The sequence below is a fragment of the Monodon monoceros genome, unplaced genomic scaffold (assembly GCF_005190385.1).
Source record: "Monodon monoceros isolate NGI ecotype Baffin Bay Population unplaced genomic scaffold, NGI_Narwhal_1 Super_Scaffold_4, whole genome shotgun sequence".
NCBI lineage: Eukaryota > Metazoa > Chordata > Mammalia > Artiodactyla > Monodontidae > Monodon > Monodon monoceros.
In genome coordinates this window covers 76996608-77020749 of record NW_021703781.1, presented here as the reverse complement: position 1 = coordinate 77020749, position 24142 = coordinate 76996608, and the positions used below count along the sequence as shown (strand labels likewise).

The 24142-nt window shown below is 46.3% G+C and overlaps 1 protein-coding gene and 1 non-coding gene across 10 annotated transcripts in view; one reads left to right on the top strand and one right to left on the bottom strand.

Moving 5' to 3' along the window:
- DOCK1 (dedicator of cytokinesis 1) overlaps window positions 1-24142 on the bottom strand; it is a 528766-nt gene that overhangs the window by 463798 nt on the left and 40826 nt on the right. For all 9 annotated transcript variants that reach the window (XM_029245561.1, XM_029245563.1, XM_029245558.1 and 6 more), the window contains 3 exons: window positions 11669-11752; window positions 4243-4283; window positions 226-281 (listed from right to left, as the gene is read on the bottom strand). In XM_029245561.1, coding sequence (XP_029101394.1) covers window positions 226-281; window positions 4243-4283; window positions 11669-11752 — 181 coding nt within the window. The remainder of the gene's footprint in view (window positions 1-225; window positions 282-4242; window positions 4284-11668; window positions 11753-24142) is intronic.
- On the top strand, window positions 13634-13706 carry TRNAV-CAC. Its single transcript has one exon. It is a non-coding gene; the product is annotated as a tRNA-Val (tRNA).

The window sequence follows — 24142 nt, the reverse complement described above, 5'->3', positions numbered from 1 at the left end:
AGGAGGTTGACTGCAGTTCCGACGCTGACTTAACTTAAGACTGTGTGAAGGCTCAAAGCCATGCTATGGACAGCCCTAGATCAGAAGTTTCCCTTCTCTCCCCAAACTCCTGTCACATCAGGGTCAATGGCACCCATTGTCCAACCCCCAACATCGCCCTGCAAAGAGCCTCAGGCCAAATACAACCACTGCATGACTCCATTTAAATATCAAGACAAGACTCACCCTTTTCCTTCAACTATGGCTTCTTTAAGATGAATATATGAAGCAGGAAATATACCCTTTGGGAGGAAAAAAGACAGCAGGTTTTATTATTAATATGAGTACTGATTGCAAATCGAACGACTGCCCCCCCATAATGGAGGTGGGGATGGCTGGATCACTATTAAATCTGCAAGCCTAATGCTAAGTCTCATACACAACATAGCACAGAAAACAAAGAAGTGTAAAAGATGGCAACTCAATCCGCTTGTGTTTCAAAGAGGCTGCAGACGTCTTAGAAGAAAACAGACGCAATCTGTTTGCAAAGAAAAAATCCCACAGGGACTTTGCTGTGTCTTCTCCATGGGTCACACCTCGTTTTTACTGCTGACCTCAACACAGGAAGATCCACAGCCAAATGATGTCTAAGAACAATTTCTGACAATGGCTTCTGACAGTTCTTCCTTTCGAAATACTAAAATTGTCATCAAAAGTTAGTTTATACCGTTGATCATCACATAGGCACTGACTGCTTACCTGACCCAAGGAGACTTTCGCAACCATCTCCAGAGGGGCCGTCAGATAAAATAGAGAAACTGGGTGCATTTCGCCCAACCTGCCAGACTCTTAGGGGGAGCACACCAGGTTACACAGAGACAGTGCTTGGCACCCCCAAGCGTACGGCACACAGGGGCCCAACAGACAGTTCCGAGGGAGACAGCTCCTCAAGAGGACGGTCAGTGTCAGGCGCCGTGCGTGAAGTGCCAGGAGCTTTACCAAGAGTTCTGGTCCTGCTTCCTGAGCAAGGACACTACCTCCCTTCCTGGAGGGCAAGCAATGGGGCACCAGGCCCTGGGATCTTGCAACGATGCAACGCAAACAGGTTGTGGCTTCCCACGTGAGATGTCATGCACACAGCAAAAAGCCAATTAGTGGCCCTGGTGGCTTCGGGCACCTGCTGTGGGAACAGGAGCTTCCGACTAGGTTTCCCTGGCATCTGGCCCCGAAGGATTTCCACAGGAAATCCAGAAACCACCCTACTAATCCTGCTTGGGAAGGAGGCATGGGCACCACTGGTTCAGGTTCCTCCTGCCTGCCAGGGAAGTGGCCGCACTTCATGTAAGGAAGAATTATCACAGAGAGGGAAGGAATCAGGCAGAAAGACAGAGGCTGACCACCAAAGAGGACTGCGGGTGCCCGATGCTAGGACACCTCCAGATCCCAGGACGGTCTCCAGGTGCACATTTGATGTCAAAAGGTGAGCACGGGGCGGGGAGGGACGATGGGACGGACACGCATACAAATAAGCCAGTCTCGCCCCCTGCCCATGTCCAGAGATGTCCCTCAGTCTCGGTAAACCTGCTCTCGAGAATCATGGAGCCACAGAAGGGACAGTGAAAGAAATGAGGCTGGACACATCTGGAGGCTTGAAGTAAGTGACTTTTTTTTTTTAATTCATTTTATTTTTGGCTGCATTGGGTCTTCGTTGCTGCGCGCGGGCTTTCTCTAGTTGCAGCGAGCGGGGGCTACTCTTCGTAGCGGTGCGCGGGCTTCTCATTGCGGTGGCTTCTTTTTTTGTGGAGCACAGGCTCTAGGCACGTGGGCTTCAGTAGCTGTGGCACGCGGGCTTAGTAGTTGTGATTCACGGGCTCTAGAGCACAGGCTTAGTAGTTGTGGTGCACGGGCTTAGTTGCTCCGCGGCATGTGGGATCTTCCCAGACCAGGGATTGAACCCGTATTCCCTGCATTGGCAGGTGGAATTCTTAACCACTTTGCCACCAGGGAAGCCTGCAATGAGCAACTTCTCCAGCTGGGGCAGTCGGGACCAGCCCAGATCTATTGCTCATTTGTGAATACCGATAAAAGGATGCTTCCAGAACACAGAGTCAGGTTACTAGGAGCCAAGTCCCTTCTCTGCTACCGCCTGGGGCAGGGGTGCTGATGCAAAATCACAACCGACCTTTTTAAGGCTTCAATTTCCTCATCTGCTAATGAAGATTTTAGGTGGAAAAATAAATATGCCCCTACCCAGCTCTATGAGCTGTAAAGTCAGGGCCCTGTGGTGCAGGGGAGGAAGGATTAGGGCCCATGGAGGCATGAGGAGTTGGGAGAGATCCCGACTGGGAAGGTGGTACCAGACACCAAATATCAAAGAAAAGTGCACAGCTTCCCTGGGATGCACCTAGCGCTTTGTCACTGGGGAGGGGGATGGTTCATAGCCCTAATCTCTTTATTAATCAAGTCCTCAATTGTGGCTTTCTCACATGAACCTCAGGTTTTCATCTGCAGGAATACATTCTTTTTTTTTTTTTATTCAAGTATAGTTGATTTACAATGTTGTGTTAATTTCTGCTGTATAGCAAAGTGACTCAGTTAAATAAATATATATACACACACACACACACACACACACACACACACACACACACACACACATTCTTTTTCATATTCTTTTCCATGACGGTTTATCACAAGATATTGAATATAGTTCCCTGTGTTATACAATAGGACCTTGTAGTTTATCCATCTTATATGTAATAGCTTGCACCTGCTAATCCCAAATTATGGAAGAGATAATCAATGTGAAAATAGAACTTTCCCTGGAGAAATCTATTCCACCAGCCACCTGGTTGGAATCTACCTTGTTCAAAGCTCAAGGCTCCAGGTCATTGGATGTGTAGAGACTCATAGCCCAGTCTGAGCTCGGCAGGGTGGAGGTGGGAGGTCCTGGCTCCCATTTGCAGATCTGGCTCACCAGGTATCCCTAACAGCATCTCTCACATTAGGACAGACTATGCCAGAGAAAGGCTGCCGCGAAGCTCAGCCTGGAGGCCTCCGAGGTGACTGAGACCAGAGGATGGACAGCTCCCACCTGTCCGGCACAGCCTGAGAGCAGGGCGTCTGGGGAAAGCAGATGAAGAAGGCCCTGTGCTTGCACAGCTGGACTCCAGCTGCCTTAGCTACAGGCTCCGGACCACAAGAGGAGCCCAGCCCAGTAACTAGATAATGAGAGGCCAAGCTAAGAAACAGAAATAAAATGAACCATCTGTCAAGTATAATGAGATTTTATAAGGTAACGTGGACAGCCAAACCACAGCTTAGAATGGACAGTACTTCAGAATCATAGAATGAAATGGAAGAGCCGTCATTAGATTTTGTGAAGCTGAGAACGGAAAAGCCACAACAGAACTGTGTACGGGACTGTCCACCACAATGTAACTGCACATCTTAGCTTCAGAAATTCAAACAACCACGCATGCAAACTGCCCTGGAAGGCAGAACCTCTTTCTTTTGCCAGCGACGTAAGCAGTATAAAAATAGTTATAAGCAAGAGGGGAAAAAGCAAGCGTGAGCGCTGCAAATCTGCTAATTTATCATCAAGGATAATGCAAGATTGAAAATAGTGAGCAGTACTTTCTTCTCAAGTCGCTATACCCAGATCATTCTCTTACACACCCTGTGCTTAAACAGGATGCAGAATTCTACCAGGAAAAGAAGAGTCCACCTCTCATGACAGCAGGTCAATATCACGCCACAGCCCATCCATTCACTCACAGAAATGAAACTGCAATTTCTACGTACATATGTTGTTCAGAAGAAAACAATTCAGGAAGGGAAGTGATAAATTAGAAGTTTGGGGTTAACATATACACACTACTATATATAGAATAGATAACTAACAAGGACCTACTGTATAGCACAGGGAACTCTACTCAATATTTTGTAACAACCTGTATGGGAGAAGAATCTGAAAAAAATGGATATATGTATATGTATAACTGAACCACTTTGCTGTACACCTGAAACTAACACAACATTGATAATCAATTATACTTCAATTAATAAAATAAAATTTTTTTAATTAAAAAAAATTTTTAAAGAAAACAATTCAGGGTAGCCCATATTTCAACCCATGTATTTTTTGAATTCAGAGAAAGAGATATATAAGGACAACTCTTAGGCACCATGAGACAGAATTTACTTCCTCGCCTATTGTGATTTATGAAGGTACATGCACTGTGTTTAATAACAAGGACTTACCTTCTTAGACTTTTTCCTTAAGGTGTAACCTCTGTACCACCCTAAACAAACACAAAAGCGAAACAGTTAGTACAAGGAGACATCACAGCGTCCTAACAGCACCTTCCCGCTGTCAAGAACTCATTGTTTGCAGAACCAGGGAAGTCAGCCCGTAACAGAACTCAGTAATCCTAAGGCTTTGGAGAGATGCTATGGGGTCTCCTAAACAGCATCTCAAAACCACGCTTGAAGCCTGGCCAGGGGCCTCTTCACACAGACCTCCAGCTCCTTCACCTGCACCTGCCGCACGCGGCCTTGAAGGCGCCAATGAGAACTGAAGAAGCACGGTTCCAGGAGGAGGAGTGGTCCTTTTGACCATCCGGCCTTAGGCAGGCTCCTGGAGTGTGCATTTTCGTATCTGTTCCTCTGCGGGATGGAGCGGGGTCACTGCCAAGTGCACATACCAGCATCCTCAGATCATCAAGAGCTGCTGCAAAACAGAAATCCTATTGAGAGCTGACTTCCTCCCTCTAAGGGATGGAGGGCGGCTTTGCCCTGGAGCAGCCACGATCGCACAAAGTGCTTCTGTGGCAAAGGCTGGACCCCCAACAGGAAGCACCGGGCCCAGGAATACGGGTCTGCCTACCCCCTTGGGGTCTGGCCTAGATTCAAGTTCCCATTCCCTCACGTGGGGAGGACAAGCAAACAGAGCAGAAGACAGACGTGCTAGCACTGCTGGCAGGAATTAAATGCCAAATGGAAGAGACATTCAGTGCCGGACTGGACCGGACCACTCCCTTGTCCCCTCCACTTCAACTGAGGGCAGAAATCGTCCCTGCCAGTGCCCAGGGGTCCACGGCCGGTCACCCACCTCCCAACAACTACGCCACGGCAGGACGTCGGTGGATGTTTCCTTATCCCAAACACTCTGAAGCTGCTTTAGGCCACCTCACTCCAGAAAAGGAAATCAGAAGCTCGGACAAATTCCAACTCAGCCCCCCAGGAGCAAAAGGACGGAGATACTTGGAAAGTGCCAGTCGAGTCAACTCCCAGAGAACATCCAAGTATTGGGTTTTTATACAGTATGAAATAGTCAAACCTCGGAAACCTGGGATACGTGAATGAAGGTGCCCAGAAACTGAAAACGGGCCTATATTGCACCAATGATCACACACCTCTAACAGAGCAATAATTTAACAACCAGAGGTGGAGAGGAACCAGAAAGTGACGGGGTTAAGATCCTCCAGGCACTATGAAGAGATGCTTTCTGAGCATTCAGAAAAGAAGCTGGAAATTGCTAGGAGCCTCGCAAAGGATTTGCTAAGACCTGGATACAACCAATGAACCCATTTCATTTCCTGACAAGGGAACTGCACAGATTGACTAGGGGGCACCGCAGACACAAAATGCCTAGATTTTCCTGCACGTTTGGAGGATTACCTCCTGAGAGCCATGCACTGTCTCCTTCGCGGGTTTCTACCTGCCAAGGCCAGAATCAGCATCCACCCAGGACAATGTTCACAGACAGTGAAATGGAAAAAGTTCAAAAGGCTGTATTCAACGTAACGGACTGTCCGCTATCCTGTTATTTTATCCTTCCCGTATTTTCAGTATTACTTGGCCCTTTCTTTTCTGAAACTGACATGGGATGAATGTCCTAGAACATCTAAGGAAATACTTCAACGTGGCAAGAAGAAGACAGAAACCAAGTCAAAAATAAGCAACGTTTATAAACAACGTATAGAAGAAGGAACCTAAGAGACTTACACATGAATGAAGAGATGCTCACACTAATAATCAGATAAATCAAAATTTCAAACATAATGTTACTGCACGGTTATTATAGGGAGGGAAATCCCAGTGCTGCAGGATTCCGGCAGCCCCTGGCACTGAGGATGGGAGTGGAGGCCACACAACCAGTGTGAGCGTGACCCTACTTATCCAGAGTATATAACCCCACACCCCGCGAGCAGCCGTGCACCCCAAAGACATCCCACATACCCATCCACACGCAGCGGGGCAGACACAGGAGGCCCATGGCAGCGTGATCTACGGGGGCAGAATGAGTGCCCAGAACTGGAGGGTGGTTAGCAAAACATGCAGGTGCACACAGAGCAGTGAGGGCCACGGACTAAATATATACACACAACAGGACTGCGTCTTGGAGCACAGTGCTGAGTAAAAAGGTAAGAAACAGAATGAGGGTCTTCCCTGGTGGTGCAGCGGTTAAGAATCCGCCTGCCAATGCAGGGGACACAGGTTCAAGCCCTGGTCCAGGAGGATCTCACATGCCGTGGAGCAACTAAGCCCGTGCACCACAACTACTCTAGAGCCCGCAAGCCACAAATACTGAGCCCGTGCGCCACAACTACTGAGCCTGGGCTCTAGAGCCCACGAGCCACTACTACTGAGCCCACGTGCCACAACTACCGAAGCCCGTGCACCTAGAGCCTGTGCCCCATAAGAGAAGCCACCGCAATGAGAAGCCCGCGCACCGCAACAAAGAGTAGCCCCTACTCGCCACAACTAGAGAAAGCCCGCGTGCAGCAACGAAGACCCAACGCAGCCAAAAATAAATAATTTTTTTAAAAGAAGGAAACAGAATGAGAGCTACAACCACATGTATATACATGACCTAGAGGGGTGGGATAGGGAGGATGGGAGGGAAGCTCAAAGGGAGGGGATATGGGGACATGTGTATGCAGATTCGCTTTGTCATGCAACAGAAACTAACACGGTATTGTGAAGCAATTATACTCCAATAAAGATCTATTAAAAATATTTATATATATATATATACCAACCAGTACAGGCCAAGAGAAAAATTCACTTCAAACACAGCAGAAGGGTTTTCCAGAAGAAGGAAGAGAAGAAAGAGTTGAGCTACCGGGATAAAAAGATAAGGGGGTCCTTTGATTTTACTTTATGACAAATGGTTTCTTTTTTAATGGCCTCTTCCTAAGCAAAAGGAACACCTAGGCTTTCCCTTCCCAAGAATTTCTGCGTCTGTTATTCCTTCCACCAACTGAGAACCCAGACTATGTGCCAGAGGCCACACTAGACAGAGCAAATGTAGAAATATCAATAGATTAGACCCAATTTCTGCCCTCCAAGGGCTCACACACCAGAAGATTCCCCTACGACAAGCAGGGCTCAAGCCACCACCAAGGGCAGAGATTTGAGCATGGAGGAGAGAGGACATCCCTGCAGAGGTCTCATGCAGGGAAGTGGGGGCACAGAAGGATGATGAGCGGCTGCTGCTTTGGAGGGGCAGGCCAGTGGGAATGCAGCTATAGGAGCAGAAAGGTGCATGGCTCATTGAATTAACAGGCTGATTCACTCCTCCCAGGCAGGGCTCAACCAACCTGCTCCAAACAAGAGACACCCGCCCCCCAACGGCAAGTATAGGTCAGACGTAGTCCTGAAACTCAGGGAGGGCCCCGTCCAGCCCAGGAAAACGGCAGCCAAGTCAGTGGGTACACTGGAGCGTTCCCAACAGGACAGGAGCACACACACTCAAGTCCAGGGCTGGAACCAGCTGAGGACAGGACCAGGCAGAACAAAGCAGGCGCAAGGGAGTCGGAAGGGAGCTTCTGCCCAGGGAGGTGTGCTTAGGCGGAGTCTTCAAGGATGGCTAGTCAGATGGAGGAAGGAGGAGGGAGGCCCAGCAGAGCACAGGTGCAGAGGGGCGCTCACCAAGCATCTGAGAAGCCACCGGCAGCAAAGCTAGGACACGTGTGAGAAGAAGGCTGGGGGGACTTCCCTGGTGGCGCAGTGGATAAGACTCCGCGCTCCCAATGCAGGGGGACCAGGTTCGATCCCTGGTCAGGGAACTAGATCCCACACGCATGCCGCAACTAAGGAGCCGGCGCAACCAAATAAGTAAATAAATTATAAATATTAAAAAATAAAAGGCTGGGGCTCAGGTAGGACAGGAGGAAACTAGATCACTAAGGTCCTGGGTCCTGCCCACCTCACAAGTACCTGCCTGGATGGACAGCACAGTCACCTGTGTCAGGTGTACTGTGTCCTGCTCTGAGTACTGAACTACAAGACAGCCAAAGGCCGGATCTGACCAAACCATGCCCTAATGGACAGCATCTGCGTGCACACTGGGCGTTCTGGAGCTGTCCTGGGTACAATATTTTGCAGGCACCCGGGCCGGCAGCAGGGCGCAGACCCAGCCCAGAGGATGGAGGTTCTGGAAGCAACACAGGATGAGAAGCACGGCTGCGGTGCTCTTCCACTAGGCTGGGGCCAGGTGGCCGGTCACCTGGGACAAGGTGCAAAGGATGCCTGCTGGGTGGAGGCTGCACTGGAGGGCCTGGTGGTCTTCTGTGAAATGAGAGCCTTATCAACATGACTACTTTGTTTGTAGTGGGTTGTGGGTTGAACTGTGTTCTGCCCACCCCAAACAGATGTTGAAGTCCTAACTCCCTCCACCTGTGGGTGTACCCTTATCTAGAAATAGGGTCTTGGCAGATAATCAAGTTAGATGAGGTCATTACAGTGGACCTAATCCAATACAGTGTCCTTATAAAAAGGAGGAATAGACAGTCAAAGTCAAGCGCAGGGAGGACGCCAAGTGATCACACAGGCAGAATCTAGGGCGTTGCATCTACAAGGCAAGGAATGCCAGCGATGTCAGCAAACCACCAGAGCTTGGGGAGACCCGTGGAACAGCTTGCCCCTCTCAGCCCTGAGAAGCAACCAACCCTGCCGACACCTTGGTCTTGGACTTATAGCCTCCAGAACTGTGCGGGAACACATTTCTGTTGTTTAAACTCCCCACCGTGTGGTACTTTGTTACAGTCGCCCCAGGAAACCCAGAGGCAGTCCTCTCAAGACCTTCAGTTGACAGATGCTGGTGGCAGGAAAAGGAATTAAGGTGCATTTTGGAAGAAAATAGATCATTATCACTTTGAAAATTTTGAATAAATTAAGCTCCAGTGTTGCGGTTTCATCAAAAGAATGCCTTCCTGATCTGGGTGCAATGCTGCCCTCTCACACAGGCACAGCACCCAGCCCGTGGAGATCCTTCTGGAAATGAGCAGGTGACAGGACTGGCATCTCCTTGGCTGGAGAGTCACTTAATCAACATCGGTGACCTGGGCTCACCTCTCCTGTCTGGTTGACCCTGGACACTGCTTAAAGGCAGAGGCATACCCCGAATGACCCCTCAAAGCTCAGTCCACCTCCCTGGTGACCGGAAACGTTCTTTTCTTTGTTCTGTGCTCCAAGCCTCCATGAGCCTGAGACAGAAAAATTAACCATAACTTGCAGGTAAACGTGTTCCTTGAACCTTAATATAAGGAATAATCATCTAGAAATTATATTCTCCGGAGCAATCCCAGTAGTACCCTACCCTGAACAGGATCACATAGAAAGGGAAAGTTAAATTTGACAACCATAAATAAATTTTCTTAGGGGAAAAGTGGAAGGGGTGAGGAGAAAAGAAGAAGAGAATGCCAAACGCTAATATAATCCATAAAATTTAAACAGAACAAGAGGAAAGAGCAGAAAAACAATTATTCCATTGTTATTTGATGATAATAAAGTCACCAAGTTTCCCAAAATCAAAACTACTTCCCCAAATGCATTTCTCTGATCGGATTCTGACTACAACCAAAAAATACAGCAGTTAAAGAAGGGGAAGTCATTTTATGTCACAGGGTCTTTACAAAGCCTGGAATATTTTTATCAGGACTTAGAAGGCTGATGAGCCCGGAAACTAAGTCCTCACCGAAGAATCCTTTATCACGATGCTGGCCGAACAGTCAAATGCCTGCCACCAATTATTTTTTTTAGTTAAATGTACAGGGATCATCGACTCACCCAAGGATTCCCCTGTTTAAAGAGTGCATTCTTCTTACAAAGCAAAAAACAAGAAGTCGCAGCCCCTGCTACCCCGGGCTGCACAGGAAATTGTTATCTATTCAGGAATGACGTCATTGCCCAGTGTTTATTAACCAGGATTTCAAATGCAACTGACCGGGGGCAGAAATAAAAAAAGATGTAAGAGCACTCTTCCTTCAGATCTGAAAAGTGTCTGAGATGAGAGCTTTGATCCTTAACCTCTAGTTAATTTCTCTATCTCCTCTCAGTCACTGGCCATATATATACTGGGAGCAGATAAGGCAATCCAAATGTCAGCTGTAAAAACTGAAACCAGGCAGAAGGTGCCCATTGCAGCTACTCATTCACATAAAGACCGTTTTTGCAGTATTACATCTGCTTCCAGGCATATGACACAAAAGCTGATTTTTTTCCCCCCCAGTAGGACATTTCTTAGGGTAAAAGGTGCAAATGGAATGGAATTCCAAGCCAGCATGAGTCAGATGGGGAAATGAGGGACATGGACGTGGACACGGGTACTTTAATGGGTTTGCGCTTCTCCAGGAACACGGGAGCAAGCTGCAGCTTGCCTGGTGCACAGAAGCTGAACGCTGTGTCACTCGCGTGCAGAGAGGATTCCAAAGACCGAGTCTGAAGATCAATTTGTGATTACTACGGGATGTGAGCAATTTCCTCTCCCCGTCACCCAACCTCCTACTTGGAAGGGTCTGGCTAAACCCAATCTGAAAGCAATTTTGCTGTTGGAATTATCAATTTTAATCAGTTCTCTTTTTTCCTATGTTATATGGAAGTCACCCCCTTTGAACAAGAAACAAAGCCACCAACACTCCTCTCACACATGTGAGGAGTCTAAAACTCAAGCCCGCTATTGCTCCTTTTCTGTGCAACGATAAACCACAGCATAAAACGAAAGGTGTCCCGTTTTAATGATTTGCAAAACCCTAAATATGAAAACCAATTGTCTGAAAACCCAAGGACATCAGGAAACCACTGTCACCGACAGTATATTGGATGATTACAACAACTGCTTTACTGGACCACATCCCACAAAGCTGTGACAATCTCTGTTCACCATTCAGAAAATGGGGTCATAGATTTTTTAAAAAGGAAATAAGAAATGACAATTTTGGCTCCTCTCAGGAAGTTGTTAACAAATCTACGTGAGAGCATAGAAAGTCTCACCATTCACATAAAACACCTCAAAACAATGAGCCTAACACTAAAATATCTTAAATGTATTTAAAAATTTTTTTTCAAGTGGTCAGTTATTAACAGTCAAGATGGACATAGATTTGCCAAAAAGGAAACAATGGGGGTTTTTTTCTTAATAAAACAACTATTTCAACAGAAAACTTGAGAGGTTAAAAGTTTAGGAATTTAGTTTTAAGTTCACCTTAAATTAAAAAAAAAAAAAAAACTGATTTAAATAACAGATAACCTCACCACTGCCCTTTCCCGACAGAGCATCTATCATGCAAGAAAACCAACCATACACGCTTTCCTAACAGGGTAATGCTTTGCCCATTACGCACTGAAAAATGTACTAACTGCACAAAACTACAAACAGAAAGACACCAAAATAAATACGCACCTTCATACGTTTCCAGGATGTGCACGGTGTCTCCTATTTGTAAAGAAAGTTCATCCGCTCCCCTGGCATCATAGTTATAAAAAGCTGTTCAGAGGAAAAAGAGGTAAGAAGATATTAGTAAAGGTAACTATGCTGGATTGTTTCTGCCATTTTTAAGATTGAAATATTCAGTCTTTGCCTGGATCATCCTCTCTGATACCCACAAAAGGAGGCTTTTTTTTCAAGGGTCCTCAGTTTAAGAAGAAGAAATTCGTAACTACTCATAACGCCAGAAAACCACAAGTGGTTTTTTGTGGTAAAATACGTATGATGTGAAATTTGCCTTTTTAACTATTTTTAAGTGTACAATTCAGTGATGTTAGTTACATTCACAGTGTTGCTCTCCCATCACCACCATCAGGTTCCAGAACTTTTTCATCACTCCAAACAGAAACCCCATAACCATTAAGCAATCACTCCCTATCACTCCCTCCGCCAGCCCCTGATAACCTGTAACTCACTTTCTGTCTCTATGAATCTGACTACCCCAGCCACCCCGTTAATCGTACAGTATTATCCTTTTGTGTCTGCTTCTTCCACTTAGCATAATGTTTTCAAGGTGTACGCACATCGTACCACGTATCAGAACCTCATTTCTTTTTATGGTGGAATAATGTTTATAACAGAAAGAAAACTAAAGCTCTTGTCAACAACATTTCAATTATCACTTCATATACTGTCTTATATTTCCATTAACAGACTTTTTTCATTAGATGACTTTTTCCTATCTGTAAATCAATGACACATGGACTGAATATTTTTTGAAAATCAAACTGATTCTTTAAATTACTACATAGCCAATGCTGCTATTAAGCAATCAAACAGGCAAAAAAATATGTCTCATATTAGGAAGCAATCCTTCAAAGTGACAATATGCAACAAATGTCTGAAATCCCTGGGACTTCCCTGGTGGTCCAATGGGCAAGACTCCACGCTCCCACTGCAGGGGACCGGGGTCCGATCCCTGGTCGGGGAACTAGATCCTACATGCCGCAACTAAGAGTTTGCATGCCACAACTAAGAAGTCTGCATGCCGCAACAAAGATTCCGCATGCTGCAACTAAGACCCGGCGCAGCCAAAAATAAATAAATAATAAATTAATAAATAATTTTTTTTAAAAAAGCAGTTCTGTTCCTCCTAGCTGAGAACGTAAAAGTCATTCCATTAAATTCAGGTCATACTTTTGCTCAAGCATGGAGATAAAGGCAACAATCACACTGCTTATGACTCCCAAATATTCAATTAGCTTACTCTCAATAAAAATAAATAAACACAGTGATGTTTTTCCTTCCTAGTGGATTCTCCCTAAAAAGATGTCAGGCTTGAGGCAAAATTCATCGTAAACCTTTCATCAATCAGGATCAAACTCTCATCCATCCATCCTGAACACCTTGCTGGACTAGGCTGTCTTTTACAGGCACCATTACTGTGTCCATTTCTGGAGTCCTCCCTGGTCATATCATGTGCAAACTTCTCCAACAAGCATGGGGGGCCTCCATCATCTGACTGACTGCCTGGCCCTCCTTCCAACCGCACACCCCTGGCCCCTGTCACTGCTTCTCCTTGAAAGAAAGAAGCCACACCTGTGTGTCACTCCTTATTCCTCCCCTGCCAAAGGGGTCTTCCCACCCGTGTCACCTCTTCCAGAGAGCCAAGTCCAAGCATGTTCAAACCCCTTCTACAAAAACACCCAGCAACACAGCACACTTCCTGTCGCCAGCTCCATAACCAAGCTGCATTTGCGGTCTCTGGAAGCAGGCAGAGTGGGCAGGGTACCACCTCTCCCCAGGGAGACCTGGGTGGCCTCCAGCAAACACCCTACCCTCCACATCTTCAGCTTCCCCATCTGTATAATAAGGAGACTGATATCTACCTCATAGGATGGTGTGTGTACTCTGTGTCTTAAAGAAAATAATGCTGGGACTTCCCTGGTGGTCCAGTGGTTAAGACTCTGCACTCACAATGCAGGGGGCCCGGGTTCGACCCCTGGTCAGGGAACTAGATCCCACAGGCCGCAACTAAGATCCCGCATGTTGCAACCAAGACCCGGCGCAGCCAAATTAAAAAAAAAAGAAATGGATCTGTTAATTTGATGCAATGTGTTGCCTGCAGTGAACGCTTAGTAAATTGTAAAAGCTCTTATTGTGTTAGAGGGTATTTTGTTTTTACTGCCACAAAGACTTAGCAGACTATCACATGTTCACAAAGGTGCTTTGTGTCCACCTAGAGGGGTGGGATACGGAGGGTGGGAGGGAGACACAAGAGGGAGGAGATATGGGGATATATGTTTATGTACAGTTGATTCACTTTGTTATACGGCAGAAACTAACACACCATTGTAAAGCAATTATACTCCAATAAAGATGTTAAAAAATAAAATAAAACATCAATAACCATATATACATAGAAAATTCTATTTTCACAGTTATCTTCCTATATTTTCACCCATACTCATAAAATTTAAATGTCCTCAACTGACATAAATGGTTATTAGTAGTTATTAAGTTTATTTAGCATTTTATGGTGAATCTCTAACAAGAAATAACAGCATTAGATAAAGAAAGCTCAAAACATATGCCAGCCTCTCCCAGCCCAGCACCACCACTTTCAAAGCCTTCAGGAACCATAAATGCATTTATCATCGTTCTTAACAGCATCCTTGCCAGCATGCCTGTTCTATTACAGATGTGGAAAAAATAAACACATCAAAAACAATACAAATAAAATAAAATGGACAAGTCCACTGTAAATACATTCAGGTCCATGCGAATTTGTAAGGCATACACGCAAAAACCTCTAAGTGGTGGCCCCTCCATCTCTGAAGCAGGCAGAGAAAAGCAGTTGTGAAAATCTCATACAAGAATAGAGACATTTCAAATTTAACTATGAAATGAGGCTTTGAAGACCCATGATTTCACAGATGAAGGGAAAGGGAGCCTCCGAGCGTTTATGCCCGTGGCCCCAAATGACACAGCAGAGCCTGGACCACAACAATGGCTGCCCAGCCCCCAGCCTTAAGGATCCCACATTTAAATGCAAATTAAAAGACTCAACTATACAAATTATTGGACGAGGAAGTGGGAGGGAGGAGGAAGTGTGGCAGATAGAAAAATGGCCCACAGAGACGTTCACATCCAAATCCCAGAACCTGTGAGGATGCTCCCTTACACAGCAAAGGGGGCCAGTGCAGATGTGATTGGGTTAAAGATCTTGACATGGGGGTGCTAATCCCGGGTTATCCAGGTGGGTCCAATGTAAATCACAAGGTTCCACAAGAGACAACAGGAGTGTCAGAGTCAGCCAGAGATGTGACCATGGAAGCAAGGAAGGGGCCACACGCCAAGGAGTATTGGCAGCCTCTAGAAACTGGAATAGGCAAGGAAAGGACTCTCCCCAAGAGCCTCCAGAAGGAACAGAGCCCTGCCGAAACGCTGACTTCAGGACTTCTGACGTCCAGAACTGTAAGATTATAAATTTGTGTTGTTTTAAACCCCTAAGTTTGTAGTTTGTTATGGCAGCAATAGGAAACATATGCAGGAAGGAATGTGGAAAACAATTTAGAAGTGGTATTCTGTGGTTGATTTATTCACTGCTGAGCAGGGTTGCAAGCATCTGAACAAGTCTGAGGCTGAGGTTCCCCGATTCTTGGCTGATAGAAGAATGAGAACAATGCAGTGAATTTTTCTTGAATAAGCCCCAAAGTGTTCAATGTAAAAGGCTATGCCTTATTCTGATTATGGGACCTTTCGACGCTGCCCCTTTTTGGGGGTGGGGGGTGAAAGCAGAGACGAGAAGGACCAGAAGCATCTTCTCCTTTACGAAGGATGATGACGGCAGATGGCATCTGGCTTTAAAAATGTCTTTACTTGACAGAAGCACAGAGATGGCGGCCTTTCTGCAGTTTGTCTTCTTTATCGCTCTCGTCTGTTAAGATGTGGGAACACCTCTACAAGAGAACATGGTCATCGCGCCTTCGTTCACATCTTTGGAGAGAGCAGCCTTCACCTCCCTCTGGCTGGTGGGTGAACCCTTCATCGATTCCTGCCCCTCAAAGCCATTTACCTTTCTTAATAGCCTGGCTTGAAACGGCGTCACTGGGTATAAATGCACCTTCAACATGAATTTCTCAATCCTGGACCGCAGAGTCCAGCATACAAGCTTGACGTGTTATTCACGTGAAAAGTGAAATGGGAGCTTCTTTCCCAGGATGGCGTGTTGGGGGGGGGGGGGTAGCTTTTTTCTGGCAGAGCCGGCAGCAGCACAGAGTAAGGAAGCGCATGGATCGTTTTTTCCCAAAATAAAAAATAAACACTCTGGTCCGTGCTTCACACAGCTTAGGTGCATCAGAGATGTTGAAAAGCCAAAGGCATCTCCTCTGCCTCCTGATCACCCTAAAAACGGCTGCCCAGGAACGTAAGGAAAGAAGTGTGGCTCGTAAGTCATACAGGAGGGCTTCCGTTTACACCAAGATTATTAATAACACTGACGGTGATGATACTACAGACGAAGATGACGACGGTGGTGGTGGTGAGGGTGATGACGCTGGTAATGACAGTGGCTGACATTTACTGAGTATATTCCCTGGGCTAGCCAGTGGGCTAAAAGCTTCACACGTTCAGCTAATTCAACACTCACGACAGTCCTAGGAGGTGAAGATAAAATTTTTCCCACTTCCCTCATCAGGGTTTATAGCAGCTCAGAGTCGGCCCATACATGAGCAGCCAGTGGAGGGGCTATACAGGGCCAGAGGCCAGCCTGGATGAGAGGCCAGAATGTCAAAGCCCTGCAGGGTCTCTTCCTCAAACTTCGCCCTCTCTGGGCCTCACGTTGCCCTCCTGATGGCTTCCCACAAATCACAACATCCAGCCTGGATCCCTGACAGGCAAATGTGCCTGTGCACTCCTGAAGTCCACCAGGGTCTACAACATCATGGTAATGGATTTCTCATTCCTTACACAGAAGAACCCAAACTGAGGTAATTCCAGAAATGCAAGGTTGGCTTAACATCCAGAAAACAGATTAATGTAATTCACCACTTTAACAGAGTAAATGATAAAAAAGCATATGATCATCCCAATCGGTGCAGAAAAAGAATTCAATGAAATGTAACTCCTATTCAGGGAAAAACAAAAAAACCTACTTGACTACTCTGACATTGGGGGGAGGGGGGGGCGGGGACGCTACAGTCCCTCAGCCCATTTAACAGATGAAAACACAGAGGCCTCCAGAGGAGTCATGACTTGCTCAAGGAGGCACAGCAAATGACAGCAGCCCTGGGACCCTGGGGTGTCCCTTCCAGACTGTCAACACCACACCACTCTTCCTGACCCAAGCCTTCACCATCTCTCATTGAGATGAAAAATAATACTTCAGGCTGCTTTCCTATATAAAATCTTCTCTCCATCACCAAAGTTACCTTCCTTAAATCTTACTCCAAAACACTACGTGGTTTCTCTTGGCTTCCTGAATAATGGCTAATTCTCCAGCCCAGCATTCAAAGCCCTGTGGGATCTGACTTCGGTCCACCTTTCCGATCTCGTCTCCGCCCCCCACTCCCCCTCCTTCAGCTCCCCTTCCCCCCACCCCAGGCCTATCACAAGCTGCTCCTGCCACTAGGAATGCCCCTCCCCCCACTCCCTCTGAAGACCCCGCTTGTCTACAAGGGCTGCCTTTAACTTCACATCCTTTTCCAGATCCTTACTGAACTCTGACGTCTTCCCCCGGACCAAAAAATGGTACACGCACACCTGAATTAATTGCTTGCTTCCCAACTTTCCTATGAGCTCTGTGACACCGTAGGGCCTTGGAGGGTTACTTATCTATATCTGTCTCTTCCTCCAGACCCAACTCCTTGGGGAAAGTAAACATTTGTTAATCACTGGATTTTCCACAGTAGCTAACACCATACCTTGCAGGCATTCAACAAAAATTCACTGCATTTAACCAGACCACAAAGTATTCCTTCTTGTGAGGTTTGCAACAGAGTGAAAGCAAACACTGTATCATGTGTTCCTTTTCAAAATGATCTTGACCTCTGCAGACAGATCCAGGAGCCCGAGACTTATTCAATCAATAAGAAAGAGAGACACAATATTAGCTTTCCCAGCTCTGCTTTGGGTTTCTTCCATCTAATGAGATAATCCACCAGCGGCGCGCGGCTTCAAAGCCTCCTTAATGCACCAAAGGCATGGGCTTGACCACACATCACTTCTCAAAATCTGCTCAGCTCCCAGCTTCTCTCCCTATTCCACACACTGTCCCCCTGAAACATGACTTCAGGATTTCAAGTAGCAATTTAAAAGTTAATGAATTCTTTTAGAAAGTCAATTTGTGAAAATTAACGGCTCTGTGATCTCATTCCCTTTGTCTTGCCATCAGTGGGGAAAAAAATGTTCAACAGCAGGTATCTTCGCAGGGCTGGGGAAAATGCAGACCCTGTCCTTAAGGGGACGGAGCGTGGACCCTGGCTGTGCCCCCCACAGGGCCTGCTTCTGAGGGGCTGTCTGTCTTGCTCTCCTTGAGTTTCACAAGCCCAACACATGTTTATCTAGTCCATGCCAAGCACAGACATACAGCGTTTCCCAAGCCTCTATCTGGCGTCTGCTCTGGTCCAGCAGTGGACTGGTGCTGCAGAGATAAGCTGAGCACAATGCAGCCCCAGGGAGTAAAGTCACCCCGCAGCCTGGTCTCTAAGGAACAACCTTTTCACATATTGGACCCATTCAGGAAAAACAGTGTAGAAAGAATCAGAAAACACTTACGTACAACCTTTGAACTTGACTCTGAGCAGGGGGCAGCTCCCACCCTACATCAGAGCTAGGGGCTGGGCTTCCTAAATTTTATTGTAAAAAAGAGACTGGCACCCACTCAATTACCAGCTTCTATGACCCACAGCCCAGTCCTTCCACTTCTCTGATTTGGGGGCAGGCGACTCAGGCAGGGTTAGAGCCTCCCAGAGGCCTGAGCCATGGTGACCCTCAGCACTGCTTTCACCATCAGCCTTACTTTTGCCCAGCACCTAACAGTACCCGGCACACAGCAGGAACTCTAACGTGGATGGAAGCAAGGAAAAGGAACAGGATAGGGAAGGGAAGGGAAGGAAGATCCTCAGAGCCTGGTCCTAAGGATGCTGCTACAAGTGTTGTCTCTAATATTTTTTAAAGATAAAACAAATAAAAAGTAAAATACTTAGGAACAAACTTAACTAAGGAGGTCAAAGACTTGCATACTGAAAACAACAGACCAATGCAGAAAGAAATTAAAAGATACAAATACATGGAAAGTCATCTCACGTTCATGGACTGGAAGAGTTAATATTGTTAAGATGTCAGTGCTACCCAAAGAGATCTACAGATTCAATGCAATTCCTATTAAAATCCCAATGACAGGGACTTCCCTGGTGGTCCAGTGGTTAAGACTCCAAGCTTCCACTAAAGGGAGCATGGGTTCGATCCCTGGTCAGGGAGCTAAGATCCCACATGCCACATGGTGTGGCCAAAAAATAAATAAAAGAAACCCTTCTCTAGAGCGAGCACTCGCCCATTTAAAAAAAAAAAAAAATTCCCAATGACATTTTTGCAGAAATAGAAAAATCCATCCCACAGGAGCCCAAATAGTCAAAACAATATTGAAAATGAACAAAGTTGGAGGCCTCACACTTCCTGATTTCAACACATACTACAAAGCTCTGGTAATCAAAACTGTGCGGCATATACAGACATACAGACTAATGGGATAGAATAAAGAGCCCAGAAATAAACTCTCACATATGTGGTTAAATTATTCTGACATGGGTGCCAGGACCTGGAGAAAAGATAATCTTTTCAACAAATGGGGTGTTGGAAAAGACTGGTATCTGTATGCAAAAGAATGAAGAATCATTCACAAAAAGTAACTCAAAATGGATAGAAGACGTAAACATAAAAGCTAATAAAACTGCAAAGCTCTTAGAAGAAAACACACGAGAGAAACTTCATGGCACTGGGTTAGGCAGAAATTTCTTGGCTATGACACCAAAAGCACTGGCAGCAACAACGACAAAAAATAGATGTGGACTTCATCAAAATTAAAACCTTTTGTGCATCCAAAGGAAACTATCAAAAGAATGAGAAAGCAACCCACAGAATGGCAGAAAATATTTACAAATCCTGTATCTGATAAAGAATTGATAACCAAAATATATAAGGAATTCCTACAATTCGATAATAAAAAACAACGTAACTCAAAAATGGACAAAGGTCTTGAACAGACATTTCTCCAAAGAAGATACACAAATGGCCAATAAGCACATGAAAAAATGCTCAACATCACTAGTCAAATCAAAAACTACGAGATAGCAACGAAGACCCAACGCAGCCAAAAATAAATAAAGTAAATAAATCAATTTTTAAAAACTACGAGATATCACTGCACATTCACTAGGATGGCATTTTTTTCTAATAGAAAAGAAAAAGTATTGGCCAAGATGTGGAAAAATTGGAAACTTTATAATATTGCTGGTGGGAATGTAAAACGGTACAGCCACTGTGGAAGACGGTTTAATGTTTCCTCAAAACGTTAAACTTAGAACTACCATATGATCCAGCAATTACACTTCTGGGTATATAGCCAAAAGAAGTGAAAGCAGGGACCTGAACAGATATTTGTACGGCCATGTTCACAGCAGCGTTATTCACAACGGCCAAAATGTGGAAACAACCCAAGAGTCGACCAACAGATCAAATGTGGTCTATACATACAATGGAATATTATTCAGTCTTAAAAAGGAGGGAAATGCTGACACAGGATACCTTGAAGACACTATGCTAAGTGAAGTAAGCCACACACAAAAGACCAGATATTCTATAATTCTTCTTACATGATGTGCCTAGAATTCTTAAAATTCATAGAGACAGAAGGTAGGATGGTGGTTGCCAAGGGCTGAGGAGGACGGCAATGGGGGTTAGTGTGTGATGGGTGGAGAGTTTCAGTTGCGGAAGATGACAAAGCTCTGAAGATGGAAGGGGGTGATGGCTGCACAACGATGTGAATGCGCTTAATGCCACAGAACCGTACACCCCAAAATGGTCAATTTATGCTGTGTCTATTTTACCATAATAATAAAAAAGGATGCAATGAATAAAAAGAAAGATTGCTAAAGTAAATGAGGAAAATTCCCAGTGGACCCAGCATCCCCCATTTCTGTGAGCTGTGCAACATACAAACTCCCCAGTGGGTGTAGCAGCTTCCCTTACCTGGTTCAAAACATCAGGCTCAAACTAGAAGGAGAAATATAGGAAAACTAGAGGTGATGGGCTCAAGGTCAGAAAATCCCTCCAGCTGCATGCATGAGTGTGGGTCTGACAGAATACCCACATTTCTGAAAAGGGTACCACTTTCAAAGTCACCAAGTTACTTCTCTGGGGTTCATCTCTTTCTTTCCTAGGAATGGAGAGATTGTTTTCTCTGCCAATAAAATTCCCTGCGGCAAGATTTCATGCAATGTTGGATATTAGAATCACTGAACTCATGCAAATAATTAAAGAAATGGTGCAGGGGCATAGCAAGATACAGGAACCTGTCTTTGGTTATTCATTATTTCTTTTTGCCTTTTGTATGGAAACAGGTGTGAGGGATGGCAAAGATAAGATAGTGAAAAGAAATACATAAAAGAGTCTTCTGTCAAATTCTCACTGAACTGACAGACACAATTCAAAGATATTTTAATACCTTTCTTTAGAATAAAGTATCATTGAAGCCTTATCCACAACGAGGCGGAAACTATCTCATCTCTCTCTGGTCCAAAGGGTCGCAGTGCCCCAAATACGCAGGTTTCTTAGGAAATATACTGGTCGTGGATGAGTCTGGGCTTTATTGCTTTTCCGTGACACAAAAAATGAGTCCACCTTTCAACACTTTTGTCTTTCATAACGTCAGTGCCAGGGGAGAAGACCACTGACTTCATTATCGATGGTCTTTGCAAATCCACCCACAAATCAGAAAAGATTTAGCTGACCTGAATATTATCTCTTTTTGCATTTCATTTTGCTCAGCGGCAAAGAGATGCAGAGGAGAGATGGGGGAGAGATCTAAACTCTTTAATCATCCTTCTTCAGGCAGAAAGGTTACTGCAATTTGGGAAAATATACGCCAGTGAAACAACCCGGCTCTTACCCACCCCATGCCCCCTCCACCACCCACTCCCACCCCAGCTGTGGAGAACTTACAGTGACCTCACCCCACAGGGCTGGGCAAACACCATGAGGCTCCCTGCAGACGGCACTGCAGACCCACCAGCCACGTGGGATGTGAGCCCAGGGCACTGGACAACCAGGGGCTGGTCTAGCGAGGTTCCCGATGGGGAAGACAGGAGCTTGGAGCCCTCCGACGCACGTCTTATTTCTCTGCTACAGACCTGGCCAGGACTTCCAACTTCCTCCCACTGGTCAAACTGGTTCTACCTAAAGGGCACAGTGAAAACACACACAGGCCTGGGGGCCTGGGGAGACAGAAATGAGCCAGGTCCCCTCCACGGGGGACACACCATAAACAAGGAGAGGAGTGACAGAATTGAGCGTAGTCCTGTTAACCTGTGATTCTCAACGATAAGGTCTCTTTGACACAAGCCCCAATTCCTCTTACCGGGCTTAAGCTTTGATTGGTTTTGCAGAATGAGGCCATGCCTTCTCCTCTCGTTTTTTCAAATCTAATATTAGCAGTGATGAATAAAGGGGAAAGACAAAAGGAACATTCCAGAAGGCTAATTTGTTTTTCTTCATGGCCAAAAATAATAATATCACAAATAAAGTTAGCAGTCAACCTGGGGGAAGCCTTTCCCATTGTGCAAATGTAAGCAGAGGGGTTCCCAGGTCACCGTACCACAGGGTCACCACAGCCCTCACCCCACCCCAGGACTCTGTCCCAAAGCCTACTTCTGTCTGGAATGCCCTTTCTTCCCCCTCTTCACCTGGCTTGGCCCTCCACTTCATCCATCAAATGTAAGGAAAGCTTCCCCATCACTTCTCACCCAATGAGGGAGTTACTGGGTGAGAAGCACCCTCACAGGAGCTCAACAGTGCCCTCTGCCCACGCTGACGAAGCGCCCATTTGCTACTCACTGCAGGAAGCACGTATCACTTAACAGGTATCCAATAAATGCCTGTCACGGGGAGCCTGAAGAAGGGCCCCCTCCTCTGGCTTCCCATTCCATGAGGAGTTCTTCTAAAACACCACAGGACGGTTTACCCCTTCACCTCTCTGCTCTCCAACTCCTGCCACACCCACCCTCCATCAGTTCCATCACTGCATCCTCACTTCACACTGCCTGGCGCCCAGAGTGACACCGATGTTGATCGAGTGAATCATTTAACAAATCAACACAGGTTTTCAAGGCAGCAAAGCTACTACTTGAATCCCAAATCCGTTGGAAAACACTGCAGCTTCGTTTGCATTTATCTCACATTAGAAACTAAGGACCAGACTGGGGTCTTAGCCGGCAGAGACAGCTTCTAACACCTCCGTTCTAACAGCCTCACCCGGGAGGCGTGTCCTGAAGGTCTGACCACACGCTCAGAATAAGCATAGTTTCACTTGGGCAAATGATGCCCAGGGCACCTGCACACTGAGGCCCATTAGCAAACCACACGCCCTGGACGGGCTGTGAGGGGCAGCAAGACTGAGCAGGTCTCTCTTGGCTCTGGGTGTGGAAAAGATGCTGCCCGGCAACCCAGTCCCTCACCGGTCACCCTTGTGTGAACCTCGTCGAGAAGAAGAGGCCTGAGTGGAGAGCGTCCGTCCCAGCACTGCCTTGAAGGAGGGAGCTGAGGGTCCTGACTTGGCCAGACCTGGGCCACCTGCCTCTCGTGTCTGTCTTCTCAGGTGTGTAGATGAATCTGATGCAAAGGCCCTGCTCCAGCCGAAGCCATCAAGGGTGAGGCTCAAGTCCCCTAAGGACACAAGACCAATCTTCCCTTAATCTCTTGACCAATTTGCCCTCCATGGACAGTGCACAGATGGGGAGAAGGCAGCATGTTCACTGAGGGCGTGTTTGCAGGTGGGCTGCCTTTCACAAAGCAGACCCCAGCACGTGCTCACAGACCTTATGTGACGTGGACCCGCAGACAGGACTGCAGATCGAAGACGAGGCGGTAAACAAACCAGTGCACGAGGGGAGGGTCTCCCCTGCCCGCCCATTCACTGCTCAGAGCTCTCCTCTGCCCCAGACCCGCCTGCCAGGAGCTGCTTTAGGCCCAGATGGCACGAGCCTCTGTCCTCCCCAGCAGGTTGCTAAGCCCACACCTGGCCAGACCTTCATGCTCTTGAACGTGGCTGTAAGCCCACAGAACACCCAGCAAGGCCGAGGCAGGGTGCCTTCCCAGCAGAACTGACTACATAATTTTCAGAGCCCAATGCAAAGAAAAGTGTGAAGTCCCTTATTCAAAAATGATTAAAAATTT